Below are 16,701 nucleotides of genomic sequence, written 5' to 3' on the forward strand. Positions count from 1 at the left end.
TGGCGAACAAACAAGGCTACTTCAAGCGCTATTACAGACAGGCTGCCACACGGGCAGCTACTTAGGGGTCCTCATCGGAGTGAATGGAGGCTAACAAACAACGAACAAATCTACAGCTTAAAAATTATCACTTTCTTCATATTCAATCGGTTTAGAAAATGTAACCGTGTTTTGTTAACTTGCATGCATTAGTGGAATCAAACTAGTCTCCATTAAATACCATCTTTTTTTGTTTCTGAGAACATTTAACTTAAGAATAGTTAAACTAGCCCAAACTTGTAGCTAGCTAGCTAAATGTTTCGGTATTCTCATCTCGTCAATCAAGGAGATGGATGGTTACCCCGGAGTCAGTGGTGGTGATTCCACGAAACAGCAAGAGAGACATTACTACCTGTTATCTGAACTACAGACTTTAGTCAAAGATTTACCAAGGTAATGTTACCTTCATGGAAGACTCCTTCACATGAAATTGACAGAAGTAGCTATACCAGTAAGCTACTTGTCTCAGTTTTACCTGGACGTGCGTTTATAAACGCATCTTGACGATGTCTTGTGTTCAGCTCCTTCCAGCAGCGCCTCTCCTACAACACACTGAGTGACCTGGCTTTAGCGCTCATAGATGGGACTGTGTATGACATTGTGCAGGGGCTCCTGGATATTCAGCACCTGACAGAGAAAAATCTGTACAACCAGAGGCAGAAGCTGCACTGTGAACACCAAGGTTCGTGCTCTACATAACTGTAAATATGGCGCGACTTGTAGCAGCCTGTCCCAAGAAGCAAGTCCATGCCTGTTACCTGAATAACCTCTCAAGTCAAGACCTATATAAAGCGCCAAACGTGCTTCCTGGAACAGGCCCTCAGTGAAAACGAATGTTTCCAAATGTCAGTGTGATGCTTGACTGTTCATATTTCTTTTATGTGTAGGACTGAAACAAGATCTTACACGAAAGCACAAGGATGCTCTGCAGTCATGCAAGTCTCACAACCTTGCTCTCCTCAAATCAAACCAACAAGCAGAACTAGAGGTAAAGCACTGAGATGCTGATACTTCTCACTAAAGGAGATGTGGTTGTTCCCATCAGAGCCCTCACTCTATGTAGACTTATGTGACAGATGCCAGCCCCTGCATTGGGGAGTAGGAAAGTGTGATTTCAGCATTTTTGACTGATCCCTCAGATGTGGTCAAACACTTGCATCGATATGTAACAGTGATGGGATAGTTTAGAGTTTAACTTGAATGTCTATAATGACTCTGGCACAGTGAAATAGTAAACTTAATTGGGAATTCAATAATTATTAATGACCCCCAGCATCTTTTTCTGTATCCTAATTCCCCTTTAAAGAGTTCTATATCAGACTACGCGTACTACACTATATATCGGTTGGACTCCAATTTCCATATACCTTATGGTTTTCTAACATTTGTGTGTTTTTTTTTTTTGTTCAGGCTCTGGAAATCCGTGTGAAAGATGAACAAAGAATGATGGATAAGAAGATTGTAGCGGAAATGGATCAAAAAGTGATAGACCAGCAAAACACCCTGGAGAAGGCTGGAGTCCCTGGGTTTTATATCACCACTAATCCTCAGGTTGGCATCTGCATCATCTACTCCTTTCAGTTTAATGTATACTAAAACCATAAAAGGTAGCAGCACAAAGAAGGTATGCACTTGTGATGCAGACAGATGTCCAGCAGGTGGCAATGTGTGTCCTAAATAATTGCTTTTTTCCGCTGTTTTGTGTTATTCAGGAGCTGACAATGCAGATGAACCTCCTTGAATTGATACTCAAGCTTCAACAGAAGGAGACGCAGTCTGGAGTCTTTTGAGAAATGTTGCCAAAAGAGAAGGGAAAAAAACATGCAATGGCCAGAGACTGGATGCTCACATTTCTGTAATTGTGAGATTCAATGTGTTGGTTAACGTGTGACATTGTTCTCTTTAACAACATGTTCCACAAATGTCTATTGTGTGTGACATTCACCATCAAAACCTGCAGGAGAAGGCAGGATTTTTGTGCTGAAAGTGAGACATTTCTAGTCCTGGAAGAGTGCAGTAGCAGGCTGTGGCAACGGAGATTATAAAGCACTTAAATGCTGTGTCACATATTGTGAAAATAGGAAGTTGCTGGAAGAAACACTGTGCATATTTAAGCAGAGTAGTGTAGCTTTCAGGCTCCGCCAGAAAGTGCGAGGGTTGATGTGTTACTGAAGAACACAGAGTTGGATACAGTTAGGTTTAGTGTGAGATGGTCTCTCTGGAAGAGCCTCCTGATGCCTGTGGAGATGTCAGCACCATTTTATGGGGAAAAGTAGTACTTTATTGCTTAGTGTGTACTGTAGATCCAACTCTGAGCAGCAGTCATGCACTGACGTCAATATTAAAGCTGAACCCTATAACTTTCCACATTTGCCATGCTGTGATGGTGAAAGTTGTTTTGGAGGGTTGTGTACAAGCTGGTGATGTAAATCAGCCACCAGAAACATGAAAATAGGAGCAGCTTCTGTCAGCCTCAGGATGTTGATTCTACATGTTAAAAGACGAGCACGATGTAAAATGTGTGAGTTCCAGTTACTGACTTTTTCTTTTGAGCAGACGTTGCCTTATTTATTTGAAAGGTATTTGGATACGTTTCCTACATTTTTTTCTATTTTCATTTTTACAACTATTGTTTATAATGTTTTTTATCAGTTTGTTTCAGTTGTGTTGGTACGAAAGAGGCAAATTAAGCCTCTATGTTTTACATTGATTCTTTTTTCAAAATGTCGGTGTTGATTAATGCTTACAGTTCCATAAATAAACAAAACAAATAAGCAACAATCTAATGATAAAATATAGGCTTCAGTATGAACAGTTGCATTAGATATTAGTGTGTCCATTACAAGAATCTGTGTTTTTAAAAACAAATGTTTTAAAGTCTCTCAAAATTTCTTCTGGGAATAATTTTACACATTTTTTTTCTGTTATCAGTGATGTGAATCGTCCGCAGTTCAGTATTTTGTGTAGCACTGGGTTCCAAGATATTTCACTGGGAGGCTGCCAATGCTCAACACTGCATGTAGCCAATTAAGACGTGCACCTGTTCATGGGTCGCTTCATCAGTTTTTGAAAAAAATGAATATTTGCAGCTGATCAGAATCTATGGCCTTTATATGTCTTGGCTTGTCATCTTCATCTAAAAGACATAGCTTTAGGATTACAGTATTTTCTTTAACACTACCAATCCCAGACCAGTTGTGTCTTAAACTGAGATGGATATGTTTATTTCATCCCAGCTGGACTATAAGCTCTTGAGTATATTCATCATGGATATGCTGTAAATGGTCTAGAATGCTACTGCTAACCCTCTGGTTGGGTCTAGGTGTCATGTCTCATCAATCCTCTAACACACTACTGACCAAATGTAAGACTTTTATGATCACCTATAAAGGCTCCAGGCTCAGGCACCTGACAACATTGTGATTTACTGTGCTCACATATCTCAGCTTGACCTCTTGTGATCAATGTTTGCTTCTATTTATGGAAGCGCGATCCTGTTATGTAACATTTTATTTTTGTATTAATGAAGTCAATTTGTCACTTGAACTAAAAAAACACTGAACCAGTAAAATGTTTTGATACTTGTACTCAAGCTTATCCAGGTTGTGCTACAATTAACTACATTAATGCAAAAGTTACTTTGAATAAACACACAATACATATGGTTATCTTATTAAATATAATGAGCTCTTGTGGATTAATGCTGCCACATACCCTCACAGGAGACTTAGGATAGACCTGAGGTCATCATGTCCTGAAAAGAATGATAAAACTGTGGACATCCCCGCAACAAACTCATAAAGAGCCCACGGAGTCCCAAAAAACACATTCTTTTATCTTTGCACATGTACAAATGAGTCATTATCGGAATCAGCTGAAAAACTCCACGTTGTGCATCCTGAGAACAAATCTCTTGTATTTATATATTTAGCACCCATAGCTCCCTAAAGATGTATATTATCTACAGGAAGCCTCAAGGCTCCACAATTAAATGCTTTAAAAATGGCCATTTTGCATAGTGAGTTACTTTTGACACGACAATTTGGAGGTAGTAGGTTATCTTTTATTCAAGTAGAATTTAAAAACGCATGACTATATTAGAACAGATTTTCAGTGTGCTATTAAAGGTGCACTGTGCAGTTTCGGGGAATACATTTTAATCAGATGAGAAAATGATCTTTATTGACTGACCTTTTCATGTCTGAATTAACACAATAAACAAACTGACCCTCCGGACAACAGAATTTCATACGATTTTACTTAGTCTATATTTGGCGGACCCTGCCACCTTTCGAACTTCAAACAGTGTTCTGTGGAAATGATTCCTCTGAGAACACTTTGTTGATTTTAATGAAGGAGAAGCTCAATTCTAAGTTTGCATTATGAGCTGTTTAATATTGTAACTATTACAATTCTGAGTTTGAATTTCTTGCCCCTTTAAAGTACTTTTACTTAAGAGAACTTCTTCCGCTGACAGTTTTCACTTATGTAAGCTGCTTACCCAACTTATCTTACACAATGGGCAAGACTCTCAAACATTTGTATTCAGCGACCTTGTAGTCAGGATCTGGGGACCCCCTGTGGGACCACCGGCTCCAGATAATCTGCCGTGTTATGGGTGGGGCGCAGTGGGGAAGCCCTCTGGACGGGATCATCACGGTGCCTGCGCCTTTAAGAAGCAGCCCAGGCGGTGCATGTTGGTGTTCCTAGGCGCACCTTCTGCTCCATCACCAGACGAGGATGCATCCCGGCAACTTCTAACAGCAGCAGACCTGCAGCACGCATGAGAGACGCGGAACAACCACGGTAAAGCGATCATTTTGTCTCTTACGCTCCAACACGTTATGTCGTTTTTTTGGTTTTGCGCTGACAAAGGGAGTCCCGTTAAATGATCACACGCGCCTCACGATTTAAAAGTGCGATGTCGATGTCCAGGAAGCCTAACGCACCAACGAGCCTCTTTTTGCGTTCCGTTTCCATTTTGTAATTTATTATTGATCAGGCGTTAAAACGACGCCAATCCTACCGGTCGCCTATCTGCACGGCTCTGGCGGCTGTGCGGTCTTCGGTGCACAGTGGAACGAGCCTAGTGTGGACGTGTGCTGTAGTTGACGGCAGTGGGTTTATCTCTAGAGGGGAATAAAGCGTTACGTAATTATAACGGAGGCATCCTGTTGTCGCCATATGCCTGGCGAGGGCAGGAGTCGGATGTTGCGCCGGGAGGATGATTTCTGCTCCTCACAGATGAACAGATCGAATATTTTGTCGGCAGTCATGCAAATCAAAAACATCATCCATCGTGACTTTATTGGAGGCTTTTATTTTACACATCAGCGCACCGGATACCCTTTAGATGACGTGGACCGGCCCTGTGCCACACATCAAGGCCTCCATGCAAAATCTAGATAAGACAAATAAAGTGTTAACGGACGCCTTTCAATAAGGGTTATTGACTCCTGTGAGGGATTTGATTGTTTCACATGACGTAATGCAATAGAAATATTCAGTTTTGCCATTAGTCAAAAAGCTAAATGTTACCTCAGCACTGTTGTAACAGTTGTGCTGTATGATAACAATATTACATCCAATTAAACCAACTTGAATTACAATATGCCTATTCATGTCTTCATGTTATGTGAATCAAAATAGTATTGAATGTAGGTACTGAACATTCACCAGTTGAATCACTCTGGGTCATTTTTTTTTCAACTCAGAATTTCAAAATTCACAATATTAATGAGGTGCTAATACAATATCAGAAAAATGTATCATTTCCATAACTGAACAAACAAGCTGTCCTCAGAGGAAAATAAGGTCCCCTGGACAATGTTTGAATCTAGGGAGGTGGCAGGGTCCGCCAAATATAAACAAAGTAATAAAACAGTATGAGATTGTGTTGTCCTTTAAGGTCAGCTTGTTTATTCTGTTTATTCAGTCATGGAAACAAAGAGAGTCTGTTTATTCAGGTTGTTTAGGCTTTTTTAAAAAAAAAAAAGAAAAAGTAAATTGAGATCTTTCTCTTCTAATTTAAATATATTCCCAAAACTACACAGTGCACCATTAATTGAGAAATATAGCCCTACTAGTCTTCATTGCTTTCATTGCATGGACTCCAAAGATGAAGCAAAAATGTCCTTAAATATAGAGGCCAAGCTGTTCTGTGTCGAAATTAGCTTAGTATAGATTGGTTCCTCAAGAAGACCTTTTGTGTAGAATTTTTTAATCCGAACACCAGACCTCACCCATAATCACGACCCACCATCATTCTGTGTTTCCTGGATGTGGAACAGGTTTAATAAGTCTGGCCACATGAACCTGCAGCAGCTGTTCCTCTTCTGACGTACACCTTTGTCTTGCAGGTCAGCTTCATAGACAGGTAATGGATCCAGTGAGACGGTTTTAACAACTTCCTGCCCAGCTGGCCTGTCTTACTCCGTAGCTATGGCAGCTTGCCCGAGAGGCTGCACCCCGGCGGTGCGCCTTTGTCAGCGACTGAACCGACTCAAGACACTGGATGATGACATGATGGCCACGTCGCTGAAACGCTGCCTCTCCACCCTGGACCTGACTCTGATGGGAGTTGGTGGTATGGTGGGCTCCGGGCTTTATGTCCTCACAGGAACAGTGGCTAAAGATATGGTGGGGCCTGCTATCATCCTATCCTTCCTTTTTGCTGGTTTCGCTTCACTCCTGGCCGCCTTTTGTTATGCAGAGTTTGGAGCACGCATCCCCAAAACGGGATCTGCCTACATGTTTACCTACGTCTCTGTGGGAGAGATCTGGGCCTTTCTCATCGGCTGGAATGTGATCCTGGAGAACATGATTGGCGGCGCTGCTGTGGCACGTGCCTGGAGTGGCTATCTGGACTCCATTTTTAACCACGCCATCCAGAACTTCACGGAGACGCACATTATGCAGTGGAACGTGCCCTTCCTCGCCCATTACCCAGATATCCTTGCAGCAGGGATTCTAGTCATTGCCTCGTTCTTTATCTCCTTTGGAGTTCAAGTGTCCTCTTACCTTAACCATATCTTCTCCACTATAAGTATGGGTGTCATCGTTTTCATACTTGTCTTTGGCTTTATGCTGGCAGAACCAGCCAATTGGAGCCAGAAAGAAGGGGGTTTCGCACCGTTTGGACTCTCTGGAATACTGGCAGGGTCAGCCACGTGCTTCTACGCATTTGTGGGCTTCGATGTAATTGCATCCTCAAGCGAGGAGGCAAAGAATCCACAGAAAGCTGTTCCCATTGCCACGGCGGTCTCTCTCGGACTGGCAGCAACAGCTTACATCCTGGTCTCCACGGTGCTCACACTCATGGTACCCTGGCATACGCTGGACCCCAACTCAGCTCTGGCTGACGCCTTCTTCCGCCGTGGTTACAGCTGGGCTGGTGTTATTGTGGCAGTCGGTTCCATCTGTGGTGAGCTAACGAACTTAAATTGATAAGTACGATTTCAAGGGGACGTTTCAACCCTTAGTCCAAAATACATATTGCCTGCACTGCTATTTGTACATCTAGATTGTTTTGGTGTGAGGTGCAGAGTTTTGTAGATATCAAATGTAGAGATGTCTGCCTTCGCTCTAATTAAAGTAGATGGCACTTGGCTTGTAATGCTCAAAGCGCCATAAAAAAATAATTTGAGACTAACCTGCAGACCTCGCTGTGCAAGCTGTTTCACTTAGGAGCTATTTTATTCCTGCCGAACCGCACCGTATCACCACGCTGAAGATAGCATGCATCTACCCATGATGAGAGGCTTGTGACAGTGCAGGATGTGAACATCAATGTTATTCTACTCAGTAGATCTGCAGAGTTGGCAAAAGTACAGATACTTGTAAAAAAAAAAAGACATTCCTGTGACCCTCTCTGTTTCCGACTCTTATTTCAACATTATTTGATGATATGCACTGACACGTTGAAATCAGTCTTGTGATGTTGGGATGGCAAAATAAAACTAATCAATACCTCCCCTCGAACGCATTAAAACTGAAGAAACAGGCCTGCTTTGAAAATGTAAGGAGCAGAAAGATATTTGTGTTAAATTGTAGGAAGTAAAAGTAAAAAGTTGTCAGAAAATTAAATACTCAAATTAAAGTACCGAAACCAAGTATTTGGACTTCGTAACTTCCACCTCTGGTCCACCTTAACGGTAGCTTGTTTAGTTAGCAAGCCTTGCGTCCACAAACCTAGTGCCATCTAGTTCCATTACGTTCAAGAGAGAGCAGACACCTCCGTCACTGATATCTCCAAAACTCTTGCAACTTGCATCAAAACAATCTAGATGAATAAATGGCCCTACAAGTAAAAGGGAAAACATGTGACACCTTAAATGACTGTTGTATGGCCATGCATTATGTTTGATCAGTGCATATTATGACTAATCTTGTGATGATGACTGTCTCTTCCCATTTCTAGCCATGAACACTGTGCTGCTCTGTAATCTCTTCTCCCTGCCTCGGATTGTCTACGCCATGGCGGAGGACGGGTTGTTCTTCTCCTTTTTCTCCCGGGTCAACCCCGTCACCAAAGTCCCCGTCAATGCTATATTGGTGTTTGGGATCCTCATGGCCACCATGTCTCTCATCTTTGACCTGGAGGCCTTGGTTCAGTTTCTCTCCATTGGTACCCTTCTAGCGTACTCCTTTGTGGCAGCAAGTGTTATCGTGCTGCGCTTCCAGCCCGAGAAAACCAGCGACAAGGGGACCGCTTCCACATCTCCTAACCCTAATGCTGAGCCGTCCCCTGCCCCCTCTGAGTCCCAGACCATAACAGAGGACAGCGGGGAGCTGAAGCAGTACGAGTCCTTCTCTGACAAACTCCAGTTGGTGGAGAGGCAGAAGACGGCAGAACGGCGTGGGGTTGGCCAGCTGAAGGCCTTCTGGGAACCGTACCTGGGCAGGCTGCTGGGGGACTGTGAGCCGGGCGAGGTCGTGGCCTTCTGCGTGCTGACGCTGATCGTGAGCTCGGTCTCCCTCTGTGCCGTGCTAGAATTCGGACAGAAACAGCTGCAGCTGCCGCTCTGGAGCTTCACAACGCTGCTGGTGATTTTTAGCTTAGCGTTTGTTGGCAGCATGACGCTCATATGGATTCATGAGCCTCAAACAAACAGCAAAACATTCCAGGTGAGCTCCTTAATGGCATTACAACGATTAACCAGTACTGTGTGTCCTGTGGTGAATGAATGCTGCCAACTTTCACTTGTAGTTTGGTCGATGAATTAACTTGCTCCTTGTAACTCACTGTCCTGGCAGCAACGCACAAGTTACAATTTGCTCAGCTAAACAATCTGCCTCAATTAAAAGGAAACATTTATCAAAACCAACTGTCATGAAAACCACATTAACAATGACCAATGCTTTATTGTTGTATAGGTACCCTTGGTTCCATTGACTCCAGGTGCCAGCATCTTAATTAACGTATTCCTCATGATGAAGCTCAGCCCTCTAACTTGGATTCGATTCACCGTGTGGATCGCTGTAGGTAAGAAACCACCTGAACTGAGGCAGAAAACAGGTTAGCTGAAGAGAAACGTGTGGAATAAATGGTATTGTATGCACTGGGTAAACAGCTTCCTCTCTAAACTAAGGTGGTTCGGGTAATTTCGTTTGCTTAAAGAGGGACTAATCCAAAGTGTAAAGTTAGCAAAACTATCAATATTTGGATACTTTTGCGATGCTACATGTTTCAAATTAGACAATATCTGCATGCACTGAAACTGTGAAGAAAAAAAAAACTACTCTACAATCAAATTTTCAACTGAAGACTGCACAGATATTAACATTATAACAAATGTGTGTGTATGTGCTCAGTGACAACCTGCTGTACCAGCACAGGAGGTTGTCCGCCTCCTGTTGCTAGTGAACAAAATGTACGTGAGTGTTACATCATCAGATTAAACATTTTCTGTACTCTGAGGGAATAGAGAAAGTTTGTCCCTTTTAGTCAGCAACCCTCTGTGAGGAAGGTGGTCAGACAGCGTTATTGCCCTGTCAGTCAGGGGCAGGGGGGGGGATCACTGGGGAAACATGATTAGCTGCATTAGCTTAAGGCTTCTCTGGACCAGTAAGCCATTTAAACACTGCTGTCAGCCTGCAGCAAGTTAACAAGATGCACCAGCACGGAATATAACACTTGACAGGGCTCCAGGCTGGGCTCTTTTCCTTTCCCTAGAGAAGACGAAGAGATGAAATGGCCACTTATTTCCCGTAATGGCCACCAGAGGAAAAAGAGGGACATTTGTTCATTCAAATGAGAGTTTGGGTGGAGTTAAAGCCAAGTAATCAATATTACACTAGAGTACATCCAAATTGACAAAAGTACTAGATTTCATTGACTTAATATAAAGCTTTAATATACAGAGGGCTTCTTTTGTAGCCATGGCTCTTGGAATGGAATTCTTGCTCTGTCAGTCAATGGCCTGACGGTGTGTTGTTGCTCCATTTTGGTGCAGAATGTAGAACCCAACTCAACAACTACTTGATGGATTACAATGAAGTTTGGCACACACATTAATTCCCGTCAGGATAAACTGCTTTAACAGATGATTGTCTAACATGAAAGGTCCGCTAAACTTACGACACTCCCATCAGCCTCCATTATAATGTGTGTTCACTGCTAATTAGCTCACCGTGGCACGCTAGCACAATTGTGACTGGCGTATATCGTTGTTGTCTTCATTGTTTGTAGTTTTTAAAACCCAGAGTTCCCTCGTCTTGAATTCAAAGGGTTTTTCAAATAGGTCTTTAGTTATATGCCAAAAATAAGTTCTGTGGTTAAGGCAGGCTTAAGATATTTTCATGTTTTAACTACAACATAAAATATGTCAGTTAATACCTCACGCTTGAATTAAAAGAGTTTACATGCTCAAAAGATAGCGGTTGCTTACAAGTGGCTAAATGAGACTGCAGAAGTTGTCACGGACATTAAACATCATCACGCGGGACAGGGAGACTCCGTCTGTAGAGGGTGCACATTGGTTGCAAAACTATTCTGCAACCAATTTAGTGTGTATATAGAGTAGTAACTTTTACTCGTGATGACTTTGAAGTAATGCGACTGCGCTGTAGTATTTTATAGCCAACGTTAGCCTCTTACCTCTGTCGGTTTCATTTATGCTTCACAAATCATAAAAGGGGTGTTTATTTATTAAGATGATCATGCTGAACAAAATTTGTAAGTATCATAAAGTGTCATGAATGTATTTGTTACAGAGCTCATTTTATCCAATATATTGGTGTAGTTTGTAGTCCCAAAACCTGGAAATCAGTTTGCAGTTTTGGACATTTTGGTGGACTTCAGTTGCAAAAGTATTCTAATTTTTACTTTTCAACTTGTAGATGGATCAATTTATGGAAACGTGTTCAGTCACTGCGTTATAAGACACTTAGTGGTGGTGACGTGTAAATCATGCAACTGCAATGTAGTTAGCTTTTTACTTCTAGCGATTTAAATCACCCTTTGAAGATCCCAAAAGTGGCTGTTCATCTGTGAAGATCATCCTGCTGAAGAAAACTTGTGTCATTGACTTGTGTTTGACACAGAGATCATTTCAGGTGACATTCCAAAATCCAGTGGAAAAATATTGACATGGGACCAGGGCGACATTAACTTCAGGGTTAGCCCACAAAAATGCTTCATCATTACACCACTCTATACTCCAAAATCTAATGGAAAAATCCCATAGGCTATTTGTCTTGCCACGACTTTTTTTGTCATGCTCTGATGTATCGTCTGATGTATTTTCCAGTAAATTATAGCTGCAGGTGACCAAATGAAACGCGCCGTTAGCCTGAGTAAAATTATGAATTTCTCTGGGTTTGTACATTTTAGGAAACATTTTGGATGATATAAGTACACAGCTGAACAACGTATATCAAGGTCGGGTAATTTTTAGACATTTGAATGCAGAAATGTTACATATCTTTAGTATGAGCATGTCAGCATTGTCTCTGTGAGCAAGTTAGCATGCTGAATTTAGCGTTAAGAGCATATTGACCCTAGGGTATACCAAAAAGTATGTTTAAAAATTGAAACATCGGAGCTGTTACAAGAGTCTGTTTTTATAACGCAAACGCATTGATTTTGCCCGTGGAGAATAGAAAATGAAAGCCATCAACATATCACTGTAATCAAACCTTTGTAAACCCACATGATGGCACTCACCCATATTTTATTCTTGTCCCTGCAGTTACAAATGTTTGGTGCTGTCTCTTTCCCAGGTCTCTTTGTGTATTTTGGCTACGGGATCTGGCACAGTAAGGAGGGCTTGCGGGAGCTGCAGCCCAAAGACATGGCCGCCCGGTACGTGGTTCTACCCAGCGGCAGCCTGGTAGAGACAGTGCAGTCCGTCCAGCCCGAAGGACAGATGGATTCGGCGCACCACATGACCCCCTCCTCTGACTCGACAGCTGAGGAGTACACAGGAAAGAGATGATGTGTGACCAATCATAGTCAGTACTACTGCCTGGTATTATCTGTTGTCTGCCACTCATACGCTGTACTATTACTTGTGTACTCTTTGTAGCTCACTCCCTTTAGCGTGTGACCGGCCTGCCACAGTCTGTACTCGTTGCTCTGCAAATGTAAGCACACCACAGAGTGGGATGCACGCTCTCTGTCTCAATGTGAAGCATATTTGTATATCTTGTAATACTCGAATGTACAGTAGAGAGCTTTATTACTGTCCCGTGAACTCCTCGCATCAAAGTTGTGTTATATCCTTTAAGACCAGCTCTTTTCTTGCAACCTTGCCCAGTTTGTCAGATCCCACATGGTTATAGGTTATATATCTGGTGCTTTCTTTGTGACAAACTGCACTTTTGGTGGAAGATAACCCACGTCTGTTTTGTTTTTTGGGAAAAATATCATTTTGAGAAAATTTAAGAATTCGTTTATTGCATGTTTTTTAAGTTAGTAGAGGAATGCACAGACTTTTGTGAGTTTACATTTTTGCCTTTTTCTCAAATTATTCTCCTCTCAAGAAAGCAACAGACCCCTGATCATTTGGATCTGTTTAGTCCATGTTCCCTTTCTGCCCTAAGTTTAGTGGTTTATTTGACTCCATATTCTAATATGTATTTATTTTTCTATTATCACTATAGCTATTCTGCTTTTATACATTTCAAATTAGCTCAGTTTCTTTCTGAGTTTTCCTTTTTCTGCCACTCTCTTTTTTTCTGTGTCACCTGTCTTTGTTATATGTTTCGCATGTACCTCTTATTAGTCTTCATCAGCGTTTTGTGTTCACCTTTTAAGTGGCTCCACAACAATTCAGTGCTTCGCTTAATCTCCTTAATCCCGTCCCATGACCCTGTTCTTTTTTGTGTCACCGATCTCGTTCCTGTGCAGTCTTTTCTCACACACATTTAGACAGCAGCCCTCACACCCCCGCTTGTACCCTGTCGCCATGAGATTAGAAATGAAAGCACACAGATTATTGAGCTTTATAGTCATATGACTGAGAGATGATTAGATAATTGGACAAATTAGGATAGCACAGATCGATGGGAATCTTCACACAGGGTAGATTGCTGTCAGGCGGGCAGACATTGGTTGTTCCATTAAACCTGGGATGTGCTTCATCTCTCTGAGGCCTCTGTAATCCCGGCAGATTTCCAGCAGTCCCTGTCGCCAGTCTGCAGCCTGACCCAGATTAGAGAAAGGCACATATGTGAGAACGCTCACATCACACAGATAACATTCCCAAAGCCAACACTTGCAGACAAAAATGTCTATAAGGGAACATAAGGCTTTAGTTTTTATTAGATAGGTTAACATATTAAAAAAGATGTTTTTTTTATTCATTTTAGTTTGTGTTTGCATGTATTACATAATAAAACCAATGGCCTTAAACATGTTGTAGTTAATGCAGACTGAATCCCAAAGTTAAAGGGTAACTCCACCAATTTCACACATTAAAACAGGCTTTGGCTACTGCATATGTGATAAAAGTAGTGTAAAATCATTTGGGGCTCCAGGGGACGCTGCATGTAATTGGATAAATTGCCCCCACTGTGTTGCATTGTGGGTAATGTGGGCTATCCGTTGGTCTGGACTGTCCGACTCGCTGACAGTTTAAACGCACAGTAAACAGTAGAAACAGAGATAATGTCCTTTTTTATTCGACGCATTTGTCTTCCTTTTCCTCTAGAATTTCGTTGTAGACTTGTGCAATGACAATAAAAGTATTCTGATTCAAAACCTAGCTACTGTTTTACCCACAATGCACCTTATCCACGGAATTACATCACTCGGGCAAATGTATCCGATTACATGCAGCTATCTCTAAATCCACAAAGGGCATCATACTACTTCTTTCTTGCGGTAGCACTCCCCAAGTCCTATAAAGACACTTTGAGAACTGTGTGAAATGGGTGGAGCAACCCTTCAGAATAATCAGTCTTTATGATTTAATTGTTTCATTTATTTGTCTGTTTGATAAAAACTCCTACACAGGACGTCATACTTTCTGATAATTAAACCAAAACACAAACATGGAAGAGAATGTACAGTTGGAGGCATTTTAGCATGATTTCAAAAAGGTTCAAGAGAATTTTGTACAACTTTGCACATTGAAAACTATTATCCGGTAATTATGTGTCACAGTTCTGCTTTTGATGTCGGAGCCGGTGCAGATATTGATCCTGCGGTGCTTTTTTTTTTTGGAAAGCTGAACTTTCTCTCACCTCTTTCTCTGTCTTTTTCATGCCAGGAAGCACAGTTATAAATGATCCACTCCTTTTCTTACTTCTAAATAGTATTGTACTTGCACATCAGGTTTATCTTTCTGTTATCGTGTATGTCTGTATCAAATGCAAAAGACTGTGTTATAAATGAAAAATAAATGTTTTGAAGCAGCATTTACAAAGACCTAAATTGTGGACGAATCTGACTGCAGTATTGCCTCAGGGAATCACAGTAGTCAGGAAAATTGTTTCTAAGTTGTTTCGGGAGGTCTCTTCCTCACACTATCTTTAAGTTGGAGCGTTTACAGGGTGTTAGGGTTGGCTTGGTTCTGATCAGTAATAAACAACCAACACACTTACATATCTACAGTAAATATTCACAAGAAGAGGAAGACGTAGTGGAAGAAGAAGGGCTGATGCTAGATGGTAACTCTACATTTGCAAAGACTTGTATGTGTCGTTTATTGTGCACTTTGTGCAAAAGGAAACACTGTGGTTAAGATCTGGTTAGGTTTAGGCACAAATCACTTGTTTAGGGTTAGGGAATGGTCATGGCTTGGGTTAAAATAATCCTTCTGGCAAGAGCAAAATACTTTTTTTTTATTATTATTTAGATTGAAACCTGGACATAGTGTACATATAATGAAATAAAAATAGACATACTAGAACAGCACTCGGTAGAGCGCGTACCTCCGCCAAAGCCCTACAGTCCCATTTCATTCAATCAAGCCAAATCCAATATCAAACTCCATAGCCCTGTATCACTCTTAATTTCGAACCATCCATAACTGATTTGCCGTAAATTAAATTTACCAGATCAAGGATCCCTGCAAAAGACACCGCCCATATATGTCTGATTTTTTTTCATCATGATCAATGCTATATTCCCTAAGAGAACCGCACCAAAAGTCAGTTGGTTCCATTCTTGGCCGTTTCATGGAAAAATGACTCAGTAGTTGCTGTTTTTTAATCCAACTGACAGACCAACCAACAAACCAGTGTTCGCAGTTCCTTGTCGGAGCTCACAAGTGAACTGTGTATTATGTATAACATTTTAAGAATTAAAGAGGATAAAAACACTGAAAGTGAATTGATGGGAGCTATTTTCATAATGGCCGGGGACCGGTTGCTCATTTCCCTCATTACACACTAACATAAGAGTTTGCAGGTCCTATAATGGCTCTTGTTGCAGATCTTATTTCAACAATTTTCTTTAAACATGACATGCAAAATGATTTATTACTCAATATATATATCTATATATATATATATATATATATATATATATATATATATATATATATATATATATATATATATATATATATAAATAATTTTTAAAAGTGGCATATCTCTCTTCTTTCTGTCATCTTCATCTGTTAAGCTGCTTCCGCACATTTAATATCCAGGAATCATGACTGGGTTTTCTGGTATTAAATCACTGCTCATATAGGTTCAGAATAGGTATATCATTTTAAGTATGTAAAACGTTCTATACTTGTTAAATAAATGTAGCACATGATCTTATTTCATAGAATCTGCCTTGGATTGCAGCCTTTTGCTGCTCAGAAAGATCATGATGGTAGAAATGACATACATACCCAATGACATTATTATGACAATTTTCTATTTTTCTAAACCATTTTCTTCAATCGCTGTCTTTTAAACCAGTTCCTACAGCGTAGATTTTGTCTCTCCCAGGACAATAACAATTCTCTCTTCATCACACTTTTCATTTTAATCTTAGAATAGACATGACTCACCTTTCATTCTGCCAATCTATTACATAATCAAAAGTTCATTTTTTAAATAACTGTCTTTATTGGATTGTGAACATAAGAAGCATTTACTGAATAACTGGGCTGGTAAGTGTTTAGAAAGTGCAGCCTATATTTGCTGCTCGTAACTAACACCACTTAAATGCCATAGTGAAGTGTAGCGCTGATATAATGTTATCCGGCATCCGCACCACCA

General features: G+C 41.0%; 2 protein-coding genes across 2 annotated transcripts; both read left to right on the forward strand.

Moving 5' to 3' along the window:
• The first annotated feature begins 46 nt into the window (after window positions 1-46).
• dgcr6 (DiGeorge syndrome critical region gene 6) lies at window positions 47-3,701 on the forward strand. The gene is made up of 5 exons (XM_030417736.1): window positions 47-432; window positions 561-721; window positions 927-1,027; window positions 1,450-1,590; window positions 1,752-3,701. The coding sequence occupies exons 1-5, from the start codon at window positions 329-331 to the stop codon at window positions 1,827-1,829; spliced, it is 585 nt and encodes a 194-aa protein (XP_030273596.1). The 5' UTR covers window positions 47-328; the 3' UTR covers window positions 1,830-3,701.
• Window positions 3,702-4,643: 942 nt separating this feature from the next.
• Window positions 4,644-14,912, forward strand: slc7a4 (solute carrier family 7 member 4). Its single transcript, XM_030417817.1, has 5 exons — window positions 4,644-4,845; window positions 6,399-7,462; window positions 8,459-9,165; window positions 9,415-9,523; window positions 12,262-14,912. Exons 2-5 carry the CDS (start codon window positions 6,481-6,483, stop codon window positions 12,474-12,476), a joined length of 2,013 nt encoding a protein of 670 aa, XP_030273677.1. The 5' UTR covers window positions 4,644-4,845; window positions 6,399-6,480; the 3' UTR covers window positions 12,477-14,912.
• The last annotated feature ends 1,789 nt before the right edge of the window (window positions 14,913-16,701 follow it).

The sequence above is a fragment of the Sparus aurata genome, chromosome 5 (genome assembly GCF_900880675.1).
Source record: "Sparus aurata chromosome 5, fSpaAur1.1, whole genome shotgun sequence".
In the NCBI taxonomy this organism is placed as follows: Eukaryota; Metazoa; Chordata; class Actinopteri; order Spariformes; family Sparidae; genus Sparus; species Sparus aurata.